Raw genomic sequence first — 14143 nt, forward strand, 5'->3', positions numbered from 1 at the left:
AGATTTTTTTAATCAATTAAAAAAAAAATAAACTGAAGCAAAACTATAAATGTTTTGTATTTGTGCAACGAGACTTTATTTGCGCACACGGTTGCAAAAACACATATTTCCCGACATTAACGTTCTATTTCGAGTAGCACTTAAATGGAAGATTAAAGAGCAATACTTTCATCAAAAATAAGAAAAATATATGAACTGCAAGTGGGTTTGGGTATGGTTTACCAGACTTGGACAACTAGATTTTTTTCGTTTTTTCGAATTAGTTTAGAATTAAAATTAGAGCATCTCAGTTTTAACAAATTAGATTGGAACTAGAATTACCATGTTCTCAAAGACTAGAAATTAAACTAGAATTAGATAAAGACATCCAACCAACTTGATTTCAAATTTGAAATCCGAGATTTGCACGTTTTACACTGAGGTAGTGCTTAACGGCGGTTCCTGCTGGGCCAAATGTGTTTGAAAAACATTTATCAGTGGTGCGGTTTGACCTTTGTGGCATTGTTTTGTGCGCTTTGGACACGAAACGCATACTGGTATCACATTTCTAAAAATACTGTTGGACAAACTAGCGTTTTTGACAAAACTGTAAATTAGATTAGAATTAAAGCAAACTCGATATTTTTAAACTAGATTAGAATTACCGCCATTTTGGTCTAATTTGCCGAATTAGTCAACTAGAATTATCTAGTTGTCCAAGTCTGTGGTTTACCCCGCGGATGAGTAAAGGAGTAAGCCTTCTTTCCGACTGTGGTCAGGAAATTAGGGAAAAGTCAACTTCGGTGCAGATTAAAGGATTATGCGGTATTACCTGCGCACGATTTGTGCCACCCACTCCATACAAAAAGCTGCCAGGTGATCGTTTTCCGTTTTAACGTCGGGTCCATATTTACAATGGCCCGCATATAGGTTTCCGGCCCGTCGGTCCATACGCTTTTTTTAGTCCTCAAACATTGGTCGAATCGGATTTATTGTCGCAGGACATAGTTCAAACTTGGTTAGTGGTGGACTATAAATTTTACAATGCGTTAAGTCAAACAGCTGCAATGCAAAGCATATACGACAGTCCAGTAAGGAAAAATGCCACCAAAACCATTGGAAATTTGTGTTAGTTTTACCCGCACACGATCTCTCAGAATCATCTATGAAACATTTAAAACTTGCCGCCATTTTTACCCTAAATTGGAGTTTATTATTGTAACAAATCCAATTAAGTGAAGTCATCTCATTGCGTCAGGAGCTTGTTTGCCGGCAATGGATGTTGCAAGAACAGGATGAGGGCCACACGCGGCGCTCTATGACACATCACTATTACGTAGAGCGACGTGCGCGATCACAACGACGTCAGGTGGTCGACATGCACTTTCAAACGAGAAGCGATCAAAGAGTCAATATTTGATCGGAATAAGCGAGAGACCCGCTCCGGTATGAGAGGAAACATTGAAGAGCGAGACTGGGAAGGGGCTAATGGAGAAACGTGAGTGAGTGAGCGATTCCACGTGGGGTTTCAAATGCGATAATCTTACAAATGCCGATGTTTTACGTCTCAGCAACAATAGGCGCGAGGCGCACAAAGCACTGGAGCCAATACGCGGGAATTGAATTGAAACGCCGTGTACACTTTGATATACCGGGCTCCAGTACGCTGGTTCCTGTTCAGGGGGCTCGTGCGCAGAAATTGACAGAGTCGCTTTTTCTAGCGCTACGGTAAAGTTGGCAGCAATAGGAAGTGGAGAATAGGAGTTTTAACGGCGTGAGACAGGAACCAATTTTATGCAATGCGCTGCAATTCACATTCAATCGATGACCTGATTCTGAACATGGCTTTTAAGTGCACCTGTTGTTTGGCTTTTGATTGAAGGGAAACCAGAGTTGAACTTATTATGTGGACTGGTCACTTTTTAAAAACTATTTAAAGCATAAAATGGCAGTGTATACAAGAATTTACAACGCAATAGAATTAAATACCGCAACCGCCAGTTGTATACACAATCATGTTATCTAACACGAAAAGCGACAAGAATTGCAGGTGTTTTAAGTTTGTGTAGTACACGAGTTAAAGGTCACTTTTAACGTTATGACGTCTCCTTTCATGCGCTGACGTAGTTCAACCGACATATCGCCTTTAAATTGCCCACCGCAAGGTGCGTGCATCGAATTGCAAACGGCGACACATAAACTCCGAATTTTTGTTTTCATTTGGCTTTGATCAAGGCCCCAAAGTTGGTGCATTCGATACGGTCTAATCGTCAAACAGTCTATCTGTATTTGAGCTTTAATGCAGCAGCCAAGTAAAGACCCATGCGAGGGATATAACCACGCGCTGTGAGACTTGCCAATCCGAAAATTAAGTTGCAATGTGCATGCTTTTGTTTTAACTTAGATGCAGAGCGCAATTTTTAAAAAAATAGCTTTAAAAATATTTGTTGATTTGTAGGAGTACCGAATTGAAAAAGATTTGAAATTGTCGCAAGCCTACGCATAAGATGTCGATCGTCCATCAAGCTTATCAAACGCGCGAAGTGTTATTTGTCGTTTATTAGGTCGCAGACATAAACGAGAGTTCTGCGCTAAAGTGTAGCATAAAGTCGCTTTGTGTTATCACCACGCAAATGCATCAGAAATACTTAGCCTGTCAGCAAGTTGATCCAACACACACGGCCGCATTTGTCGCGTGGTTGACATCAACTGAAGATACTGTACAAGGAGCAGAAAGACTAAACACCCAATACCCAACAGCGTTCATACTAACGCTAGGGAATATATCCCTGGTCTGATGAATGATCGAAATGCATGGCGGATTTGAGATGTGGAGTCCCTGCCAAGACTTTGCACGAAGTAATAGGATTATAGTGTTGCCTCATCGTTAGCGCGCGATAGCGTTAATTCGATTGTCGCACCCTGGAGAGAAGGTAGATGAGGTCCTGTATGCTGAGATCTGATGACGACTTGGTTTCTCCAACCGTGCCCTTGCACCTCGTAGGTTCAGTATCTTGCTTTGTGGAAGACAGTTATGATCTCGGACATGTATAGGTGCGGTTCTTTCTCTTTTAAATACGCTTGTGAGCCGCATGGTTAATGAATAAGCTACGACGTTCCACTATTAATCGCTGTGTACACAATTGTCGGCAAACAGTGCTTTGTCTTTAGGTTAGCACTACGCCACAGGGGAGATTTAGACAGTATAACAGAATTCGTTGACTGTTTGCGTTGAATTGGTTTGACATTTCGACGACTGTCTGGCAACTCACCAAGCCCCTAGAAACCGCCAGATAAAGCGTTGTTAGTTTGAGGGGGTTGCGTCTGAAGCAAGCAAAATGAGCACACAGAAATTGACAAAGCATACATCGTATCTATGCAAAGAGAATCGGAACGACGGAATGTCAGGCCGATTAATCAGCCAGTTAGTTTCGCCAGACCGGGTCTTAGAGCACACGGAGTATTGTAGCTTATTTTAGTAGACAGCTTTATTTTTATGATACAAAAACATATACTTTGCTTTTAGGAATGTCCTGAATGTTTTAATCTTAGCTATATTGCATTGGCCAGAATTTTATGGGCAATTGCATGAGTTAAGCAACAGAGATCGACGCCTCCTCGGGAAAGTGATGATGTACGCGCGCCGTGAGCTGGCGACTCCCGCATCTGCGAACATTGCGGGGCCGTGCAATTCTTGCAAGAGGTGCCGTTGCGTCACAGACAAGTGTTTCCAGCATTCCGGGTCTCTCCGACACATTGCACTTTCAAAGACTGCCGTTCATTTGTCATCGATAAGGACTCGCCGGCTTGCATTAGGCAAAAGACTTGTCCTACCCGAGACGGGAATGCTACGAGCAAGACTTTACGATGGATTAACATTGTCGAGATGGAGAGTGTTCGTCTTCTGCATCGTCATTCTCCTCTCGCTTCTCGTTGGCTTTAGTTCTGCCCAGGAAAATTTAGATGCAAGGCAACTTACGCCTGATTTTCGTGGCACAAGAGGTAAGTGTAAATATGTGTTAAGTTATGTTGCAAAAAAAAAATGAACCGTGTTAATATTACTGTACTTCATTATTGGCTCTCTGTTTCACAATCAAACACGTCGGCATCTCAAACACATCTGTGTTTCGTTTGATTTGGCACACAAACACTTGTTTGAATTACATAATCGGGAACAAGTCGGCAAATCACACATTGAATTGAATCCTTAAAACAACAAATCCGCGTCGGGCTGCGATGTTTTCCTGCCAACGTGGATTCGTCAACCGGCATTCCAACATGCCTGCCACTTAGTGACGTCGTAATACGATATCCTCAACCGCTGCCTATAATACGATCTTGAAAGCAACACTTCTGTAATCTCCGCTCTGTGGGGACAGATCTTTACTATATTTATGAGCGGTGGTGGCCGGGGTTAGGGTTTCACATAGGAACTCTCCAGACCACGTTCTGTTGCCCCAGTGCTGGCATTACGTCAGTTCGATTAGTTAACGCTCGCGCGAGCCTTTGGTTGCGATTTCCACAGTCTTGTTGTGTCCAAATAAGTTTTGTCCGGCCCCGTTGATCGCACATTGACAAAGGAAGGGTCGTTTATCCCGAAACTTTCTCGCACGCTCCCGTTTCATCTCGCTTTGTTCGGTCAACCCTTGATGTTTTTACATGTCGGTCTTCAATTGCCAGTGCGCAATCCGACAACGGGAGCGTTTGTGGTGAAAGCACAACTGAAGCGTTTTGGGGCAGACGATCACTAGAAAAATTCCCGCCCACCTAAACAACCCGAACAGCGCGCAGTTGCTTTAATCTGATGCGATTCACAACATGCTTGGTGGATTTACAACTTGTGCTACGAATGCAAAGATATGTGACACCGAATGTGACAGGGTGGAAAACATATAAGCTGTACATCCAATTCTAGAAATCAAGCATAGGTATAAACGTTTTGTAGCATCGTACAAAAATTTGGTATTAAAAATAGTCAACCAATTTGCACTCCCTGCCCAAACGTACATAAATCCGGTTTCCATCGGTTTTTGTTGTTGTTGAATCAATGTGCATTAATATGTGTAGAAAACGTTCGGTAATTTTAATAAAAGCTCGAATAAGACGAGTAACACCTTAGCCAGGCATTCTCATTTGATGTATTATGAGGTGTTGTCGCTTCCTGCGCACATAAAGGGGCCCCGGATTACAAATGAAAACATCTGTTCGGTTAATCTGGTTATTTATAACGAGACGGCATGTGAACCGAAAATCTACTCGAAAGTCGACTTTCATGTGGTCATGGTAACTGATTGTGTATGGGGGGCGCTGGAGGGGAGCAAAGTCGCAGAAATAATACCGACTCACCCGAGCATCTGCAAGCCGAACCTAATTCCGATGCCTTACAATCACAACTGGGCGATTGCCTTTATGGGGTCGACTTTTCAATGCTTTGGGGAGCCGAACCGGATCGTCACGTCATTGATTGTCCTTTTGAACTTTGAAGTCAAGTGCGTCGATAACGACATTTAGATGGTCGATTGTGACGCCAAATGGGCCTCATCAGATCAAGACAGTGACTAAATGATCGCGTCATTCGGGTAGACATTTCCAATCGTAGCGGGGCTGATAAAACTTGTCAAATGTTTCACGACGAGTCTCTGATTGCCACTAGACGGTGCCGATTGCGCGGGCAAAGGGCTTGGGAAAAAATTGCCGACATATCTTGCGTTTGAAGCGACAAAATTGTCCGGCTCGCGTTACGGATAATCGCTGCCACGAAACAATGATCGGTAAGGCGAGAGGCTTTGTAGGAGGTTGTTTGATCTCAAACCGCCAGAAGCCATATATTTCACATTGACACGAAGCCATGCCGTAATCATTTAAATCTTTACCGCGATAATTTGTTACACCATATGCAAATACGTATTTATCCAAACGCATAGAAATTCTACTGTAAACTGTTTTTAAAGCTAAACATAGCTATCGCGGTAACGTGTATCCAAACCTATCTGTGTGGATACATTGTGGTCGCAACCGCTCGACCTGCGTGGTAAGGAATGCCCAGCAACTCGCCACAAGAAAACAAATCGTATGACGTTGGTACACAAATCTGACCCGACTTCAAAACACCGTCTGAAGCGGAGACAACACAATCACGCCAATAGGTGCCATCTTGCATTACCTCAACTTTCCCACCCCCTGGTTTCCTAGCTCGAAGACTTAATTGTCGCAAACTTAACATGTCGTGGCAACAAGAGTGGTAAGAGGCTAGGTTAAGTCAACAAAAGGCTTAGGTCGTGTTGCCACAAGCAGATTCAATGTTGCAACACTCTCCGTAAACCCCGATGTCACGGCGGGCATCCGGTCGTAGTTTGCTTAGTGATAAAATGCGCAACAAGGTACACATTCAGCGCATCAGTCAAAATTTCAAAAAAAGAACATAATCTCACCACTTTGGTAATCCTGAATTTACTCAACCCAAAATCAAAGGCCCCGCGTCATTAACCGCGTGCAATTGCTAGGATGGCGATTATGCCTAACGGCCACAAATAGCTTTGCAACTACACGCAGCAGTTTGATCCGATCTTGTGCGGCCAGAATTTGTTCATCTGATAAGAGTCTGATCAAACGGGTCGACTCGTTGGCAAGCGGAATATATGCCAGGGCAATTTTCGAATTTCGGCGCCGGGAAAGATTACCCCGCAAGAGGTGACCTTAAGTAAACATTGCTATCGGCCCCTCGCTTGAACAGAAATTTTCCCAATTGAAAGCATGGTTCAACTCATAGGATAAGAGTTGATTTTACCAATACAGCGGATAGTGTTTCAAATGACCGATTCAAAAGCGCACTGTAAACTTTTGCTTATAAATCAGCAAATCTGTGTCGCCTGGAATGCGGATCAAAACAGTTTGTTGTCATTGTCAAGATGTAGGGACACCGATTGTGTGGCAATCGGGTTTCGATGCTTTGAAAGGTTTAGCGCTTTAGCGACGTATATAGTCTTGTGTTGCTTTTTGCCTCGCGTTATACCTTTGTTTGAAACTCCGAAACGTTCCAGTATAAACCTGATCGGCAATAGCTTTGACAAATTTCAACGCAACTTGAATCACTTTTATGACAAGGAGGACTCGTTACGGAGTTGCGACTTACTTCATTGTACTCTTTGCGGTTTTGTAGCAATAGACGTGAGATATATTGCGCGTCTGATATTAAACTCCCATTCAAGTCGTAATCCTGGCAACACGGGCAATTCTAAACAAACAGTGTCCAATATCGGTATGTATGTTGGCATTACGTAATGCGATTAGTGAATATTTGTCCTGTAATTGGCGGTGGCGGTGCAAAGGAATGTTTTAACCCCATGTTAAAGGCAGTCGCGTGTGAACGTGGAGCAAGCACGTTATTCATGGCACCATATACGTTAACCTGATAATTATGATATATTATCACGGGTAGGTTTTCAACGGCTAGATTCTTTGACTGCCAAAACTTCAATAAATCGAGATAATCCAGTCACATATTTTACTGTATTAGGTGAGCTGGGAAACGACATTGCAAAATAATTTACACAACAGTCCTTGAGCTTGTTTGGCTATATCCGTTTTTTGTTAATCCGGTAATATACAATACTCTTGATATTTAAATTAATGGGCATTGGAAAAACAAACTAAGACAACACAACTAAGTTTCCGTCAGGCTTAAAAGCATATAGACCTAATACCTATCTCATTCAGTAATTCACTTTGAAAACAAGGATTTATTGTTTTGTACTTTTTCTTACGATGGTTGATTAACCCACATGAAAAGGGTGACCTTGCGCAGCACAGGAAGTGGCAACAAGTGTGTTTTGGGGGTTTAGGGATTATCGTTGGGGCGTCCGCTCCGCCTAGCCGCATTTCCATGTCCAGACGAACAGCTTCTTCGCATGTCCTCACGTCTTTCAACACTCGACTGGCAGTGAAACAAAATCGGCTTTAAATGAAACCGACGCCGTGACGTTACAAGGCCGCAAAAATCATTTGCCGTTTCCGCTTGTCCTTAATGCCGCCGTCGTTGGCCTGGCCTTGCACGCTCGCCGTACACACGTACACACATGCACAGACACGCAGTGAGAAATAAAGGACATACGCCGGGCTGAAGGCGTTACGGCGATTCCCATGGCGTTGACCGCATTGACAAATGCGCGCGTCGCGTTCAAGTGGTCGTGGCGCTTGCTAACTGCCTCATTATCGTCTACCTGAAATCAGCTAATCACTACCCGGTGTAGCTTTATGACTGTATTGGATGTTTTGGTCGCGCGCGCAAGTAAGGCAGATCGGAGTGCGTCATACGCGCGCCTTCCTGAAGCTTGTGTGAAGCAGTTGAAGTGCGGGCATGGCCTAATACCAGTTCCCCGCTTCCTGCGCCATGATCCCGCCACTCGGCAGAAGGAAACCGGAGTCACAAAAAGAAAGTGGGACTTTTTGAACATCCATCCCATGCAATTTTAGCAAGTGTGTTATACGTATTGACTCTCGTACACATAAGCAGTTTGCACCAAAATCCTTAGGGTACGTTCAGTGCATCCTATCGTCAGCTGTGTGTTACCAGATGAAGGGAGGGTGGTGTACAGTTCGCGGCTCGGAACTGATGATCCCACCGGGAATTGCTTCCTATTAAGCTCGTTTAAATGTAACAGTTAAGTTGGATGTGCAGCTCGACCTTCGCTTTTCGGCGGAGGCGGAAATTGGCCTGACACCACTGATGTATGGCATATCCTTTCTGGCGAATGAGATCATCGTTAAATTGGAATTCGCGATGCGGGCGCTAATGGCTTCTTGTCCATTAACGAAGCGGGAACGAAGCGCAGCACACTCCTATAAACCTCAGAATGTGCCAAAACTGATAACACTACAAACAGAAAGAATTACTAGACGATAATAATGCTGTGAATTCTTTTTTTGCAAACCTAACTCTATCGTTGAAAAATCAGTCAAAAAGAATTTAACTTGAGTACACGACCATAAATTTGTATGCTGTGGCAGTAAAAATATTTAAAATTTTTACTACTACATAGAAACAAACCGTGCCAAAAAGCACAGAGAATGACGTTATGTCTCCTGGTGTCGACAAACAGCAATGACGTAACGACTCCTTGCACGAGAAATCCGAAATAGTTTCCCATGGCCCGCTAACACCTGAGGTTCAGTAAACTGAAATAGTCGATTAGTGCCCGGCCGACCAGCATTCCAAGCCGATCCATTAGCATTGGGCGCGTCTCGTCCGGGGGTTGGGGGGTGAGAGGGTGGATTGGGGGACCCGGGGGCGAGGGGTCGGATCTGTCATGGACGCAATGCTCCCGATCGCCCTGCCATGGCAACGAAAATCCGTGACACATCAACACAGAATCGATTCAAGTCTTTTAAGGTCTTTTTAGGGAAACAATGGCGGGAATCGCAAACAAATGTTTGTGCATAATTTTATTGATATAATTATCCCCTTCCCTCTACTTGTGTCACATAAATATATTGTAGAAGATAGACGCAATAAGTCATAGTCTCGACAACATCGGCCCACGTTCAGCAGGTTGATGAACTTTGATACATTTTGGAATTGGTTTACCAGAGCTCTTTTCACTGTGACTATCGGACACGGCCAATTACCGCTAGTGACGGGATCACCTCAGTCGCACGCTGCCGCTCACGCCATGCCAGCTTGAAAGACAGGCAAAAGACTGACGCGCGCGTCCTTTCTTCTGACGTAGCGATGCGAACGAGACGACAGACGTTGGGGAAAATGTCGAGCCTAATATTTTGCGCTGCAAAAACAACGATGACCAGGCATGGGTGCACGCACTGTGTTCAAAGATAAACCAATCTCCTGACATATACGGCGCGGGGGGCAGGTGGCCTGGATATTAAATGCGACAAATTAAAGGCTGTTGACTTTGCACGGAAATCCTAGCAGACGTGCCATCCTTACGTGTGGAAGACTTTCACGCGGGACGGTCTACTTCTCCGACCAACTCCCCAAGTCGCTTTCCCATTCTGCGGGCTATGTTGGAAGAGAACGGGGGCCGAGGAAAGGGGTGCGGGTAGTCTGGGGCTGTTTCCTTCCTGTCTTGGAATAGGATTTGATATCTTCACCCATCGCCACATTAACAAAGGGGCCGTTGACACACGACCGACTCGATTGATGCAAAACCTTTAATGAGGAAGCGCTAAGGCCCAGGGGACCCTCAAAAGCCTCGCAGGGGACATGAAGGGCACACCAGAGGCGGGGAAATTCGGTGCAACAGCAAATTATTTTACGATCAGCATTCCGCCGGAAAATTATTACGATATCTTTCGATTGCTTTGAACGTTGCGAGACATTTAAAGGATTTACGAGAATTTTACTCGAAACAAATTAGCAACATTTAGCTCTCGAGTGCTGGAGTCCTATGGCGTTGAGCGGCGAAATAATAACACGGCAGGTGGCAGTTTAAGACAAGATTACGAGCAATAATCCCGTATAATAGGAGGCAATCAACCGGCGTTGGCCAGACAAGCACTCACGGCCGACAAGGATGTTCTCCCATTCAATGTATGTCATAACAGTGCGTTGCCTTTTTGGAAACCTCCAATTAGATTTGGAGACTACAACACAAAGCGTCGAAAGCATGTTGTTGCGGGTGCCCCGGGATCGGCACCAATTAGCTCCATTGTACGGCCAATCCTTTATGCAAGGCCGGCAAATTAAATTGCGGAAATCAGTCGTTTGAAATCATGGCCTTCCCAAAAAGCATTATCTTTATTTATACAAAGGGGGAAATAGTGTAGTTTTAGTCAAAGTGTATGTGAAATAACCAGAGTTGTTTTCAGTTAGTGCCGCAACAGGACCATATGTTTTTGTGAAGTATACCATGGTTTCGTGACAGCTATTAAACGATCAGACGCTTATAAATAATGTATACAGGTATGAATAACATAGAAGAGTAGCCGTGCGTAAAGCCCTTTCAATTGGCAAGTTGACATTGGCCAAGTAATGTGTGCTTTGTTATTCGTATAGAATAAGATGAGGTCGCGGCGGAGTGTTGGAATGTGGCTTAATGAATACATATCGTTTGATGTCCGTGTTTCCAAAGTTACAGCGCCGACCATGGGTCGAAAGACGTAGGTGTTGGCGGAATCATTATGCAGGTGCGCCGGCGAACTTTTTTGCGTTTGGTGCTCAATGACGGCGGTTATGGGTAAGTGATTACACAAAAGCGTGGGTACGGGATACTAATACATCTGCGCTCGAACGCCAGCGCTGCAGATAAATCTGGGTAAACCACAATGTTTGCGAAGATAAACAGATCACCCGTTAAAACAGGTGCTATAACTACAGTTGAGTAGCCGCGCGAAGGATGCGTTAATCTCACATTACACACTGTCAGAAGATGTGGGATTTGAAATGGCGTTTCTCAGTAGACGGTTTGATAGTTCACAGTGGTTGAAATTCGTGCAAACATCGGTGCACCGCAAGACTATGGAGTAAGTCATTGATAGGACAACGCCGGCGTCGACTCATGACACTATCACAGAGAAGTTTACGTGACAAACGATATATACACAAGGTGCGCCTACAACTTCTGTATACACCTATGGCATGTGATTCCAAACCGACGCAAAGTCAACAAAGTACAGGTTTTCTCCAAAAAATGCGTGGTCCGGCCCAATCCGTTTTTTGGCGTCGCGACATCAATCGAATCAGGATTATGTGCGACGCGCATACTACAGCGAAGAGTCCGTTTCTTTTATCGGTGAAACGCCTCCTTACTTGTCGAAAATATTGTTACACTGTTAATATCGAGTGACACTTGAAGCTCACTTCACATGTTAGAGTGTTGGCGAACTTTTAGCTCGAGCACAGACGGGAGCTGGACAGCGATAATAGGCCAGCTGCCAATCTGGAGTGCATCGTCTCTAGGCCAGGCTGTAGTTGCGATTTTTCCAACGTTTTCCCAGGAATTTAGCCCACAAAAACGCAAATATATGAAAAAATAGACAGAAAAGGGTAAAATTTTTGTGAGTGACAAATCCCAATGACCCTGTGTATAAAAAAGTATATGAGATAGACCATAAGACGTCAGTATTTATTTTCAACTTTGAGGCAGAGTAAAGCGCTTTGTCACATGTGCTTATATCTGAATTGTTGCGGGCACGAGCAACTGCAGAGTGGAAGTGATATTTTGACCGTACATACAATCACTTGGCTTCGACCGACTACTTATCGTGTCGCATTACCGCAACAATACTCTGGTCTTTTCACTGCGTTACAAGAGATCTTGTGTTGCACGACTCGTGTCAACTACATCTGGAAAGTGCGAGTCACGGTCAAAGGCTTTGTGTCCCACGCTAAATTGCCCTTAATGCAAGCGAGGGGCCACAGTTGACGTACCGCGAATGGGTAAACGGGAACCTATTGAAGACGCCGCCATCATGAGAGTTTCAGATATTTAAGCGATTCAAGTGTTTGCAAAGATAAAAACTGACGATAATTTTCCCCTACCATCTTTGTTTGTGTAATTGTGTACATTTAGTTAATTTAGTCCAAGCGCCAAACCGTGTTGCAAACACCTCGTAATAACCGGTTTCTGCTGCGTATATATAGACTGGCGCTAAAGGTGTGCCCGATAATACAAACCCAATACACGCACGTTTCGTAAAGTCAGGACGTAAAATTTCATAGCGACACACTTTCACAACGCCTACTGTGGCGCATAGGTGTACTGAAAACAGCTGATCGGCCTTATCCGCATGGCCTTAATACTACGACAGTTTAAGGAAGGCGACATCATCCCCCGCACAAATCCAATATGGATCAAGGCGCTGCAGCCATCAGCGCTGTTGGGCTTCACGGTCAGTGGTCGCATAAGGCGTGATGGGTAGATCAGGAAGCGTCAGGCTGGAAATGGTAAAGTTGAGCGACAGGAATTACGAACCAGATCACACAGCAGGCAAATGTAATTATTTTCCGTAAGTAGTGACAGTTTTTTTTGGATCCCGCGCTTTCCGTTCAGTGATAGACAGTGGGGGCGGGAAAGCGTATTACGCTAGTCTGTTCCTAAAACAGAGTTGTCAAAGATACAGCTGTGCCTACACACTTTTATGGCAAAGTTTAATAACAGCGCAGTATTGCGGGCTAGCAGGTCCCGAAGTTTGATTTAGAGTTCAGCCGGAAAAGCTGCAGTATTTTTCCGCGGACGACAAGCAGATTGTGCCAATGTCGCATCGCCGTCAAAAACACTTCGATAAACGGGAATATCGGTTCGAGCTAAGTAGCGCATAAGCGATTTGTTGCGGTCGTATATTTGAAGTCTAGACAAATACAATGTAATAATGGTTTCTGTGGCGTATAAATTTCGATATGGGTCGCGACTTCATTGATCTGTGGGTGCAGAAATATCAGCCCTGCATGAAGTGCGCAGCGCTGCACATTGTTTTGTGGTAATCGGCGCTTTGTCGCGGATAAGGACCGTTAAACCGCGATGATGCGTTCGGCGCGTCTTAGATTTGCGAGTAAAGTGATAATTTCATGGAAACATGACCTCCAGACCCGTGACCACAAGGAAAACAGCACTGGCGCTCAGCGTGTGGCTTATTGGCGAAGCAAAAGCCCCTACACAAATAACGACGCGCCGCTGTGAATCATAATTTCTCTCATGCTGGCTGTCAGTTTCGATAATGCGACAGGCGCCGGCGAAATCTAATAAGCACAAAATAACTATCTTGTTAACAAAAGACCAACTTCGTGTTGCTGTGATTTTGTGTATCAACCCTGTAGTAATTGCTGTACGCGGTTTTTAAATATGCAAGGGTCCATACAGTATTCTGCGTTCTGCAGTGTATAATTTCAACCCATTGGTATTTGGTATGATTAGTCGAGTTTTAAACTATAACTGGTGTTTCGGTTGAGAACATGTTGCGATGTTCAGCAACATTTTCGAACGAAATCTATTGTTGGGCGTTTCCGTTCGGGCGACGTGTTGTCTGGCGCATCGTTTTCATATGCGCCATCTTTCTGTTGATCTTGGCCAGAGTTGTCTTTTCATACTGATTGAAATGGAAACTATGTGCTTTGGATACTAATCCGAATCTAATTCTTAGAAAACAGCACACTCCAAACAGCTTGGTTTTCTTCACAAAGTTTCTGCTTAGGACCGATTACGCCCTATAC

The 14143-nt window shown here is 44.3% G+C and overlaps 1 protein-coding gene across 1 annotated transcript in view; it reads left to right on the forward strand.

Annotated features, from left to right (window-relative positions):
• Nucleotides 1-3559: 3559 nt before the first annotated feature.
• The window catches only part of LOC145228110 (laminin subunit alpha-1-like), a 36788-nt gene continuing 26204 nt past the window's right edge, over nucleotides 3560-14143 (forward strand). The window contains exon 1 of the mRNA XM_080093101.1: nucleotides 3560-3981. Within this exon, the coding sequence (XP_079949227.1) occupies nucleotides 3609-3981 (373 nt within the window). The 5' untranslated portion in view covers nucleotides 3560-3608. The remainder of the gene's footprint in view (nucleotides 3982-14143) is intronic.

This window comes from Phallusia mammillata, chromosome 5 (genome assembly GCF_965637545.1).
Source record: "Phallusia mammillata chromosome 5, kaPhaMamm4.hap1.1, whole genome shotgun sequence".
NCBI lineage: Eukaryota > Metazoa > Chordata > Ascidiacea > Phlebobranchia > Ascidiidae > Phallusia > Phallusia mammillata.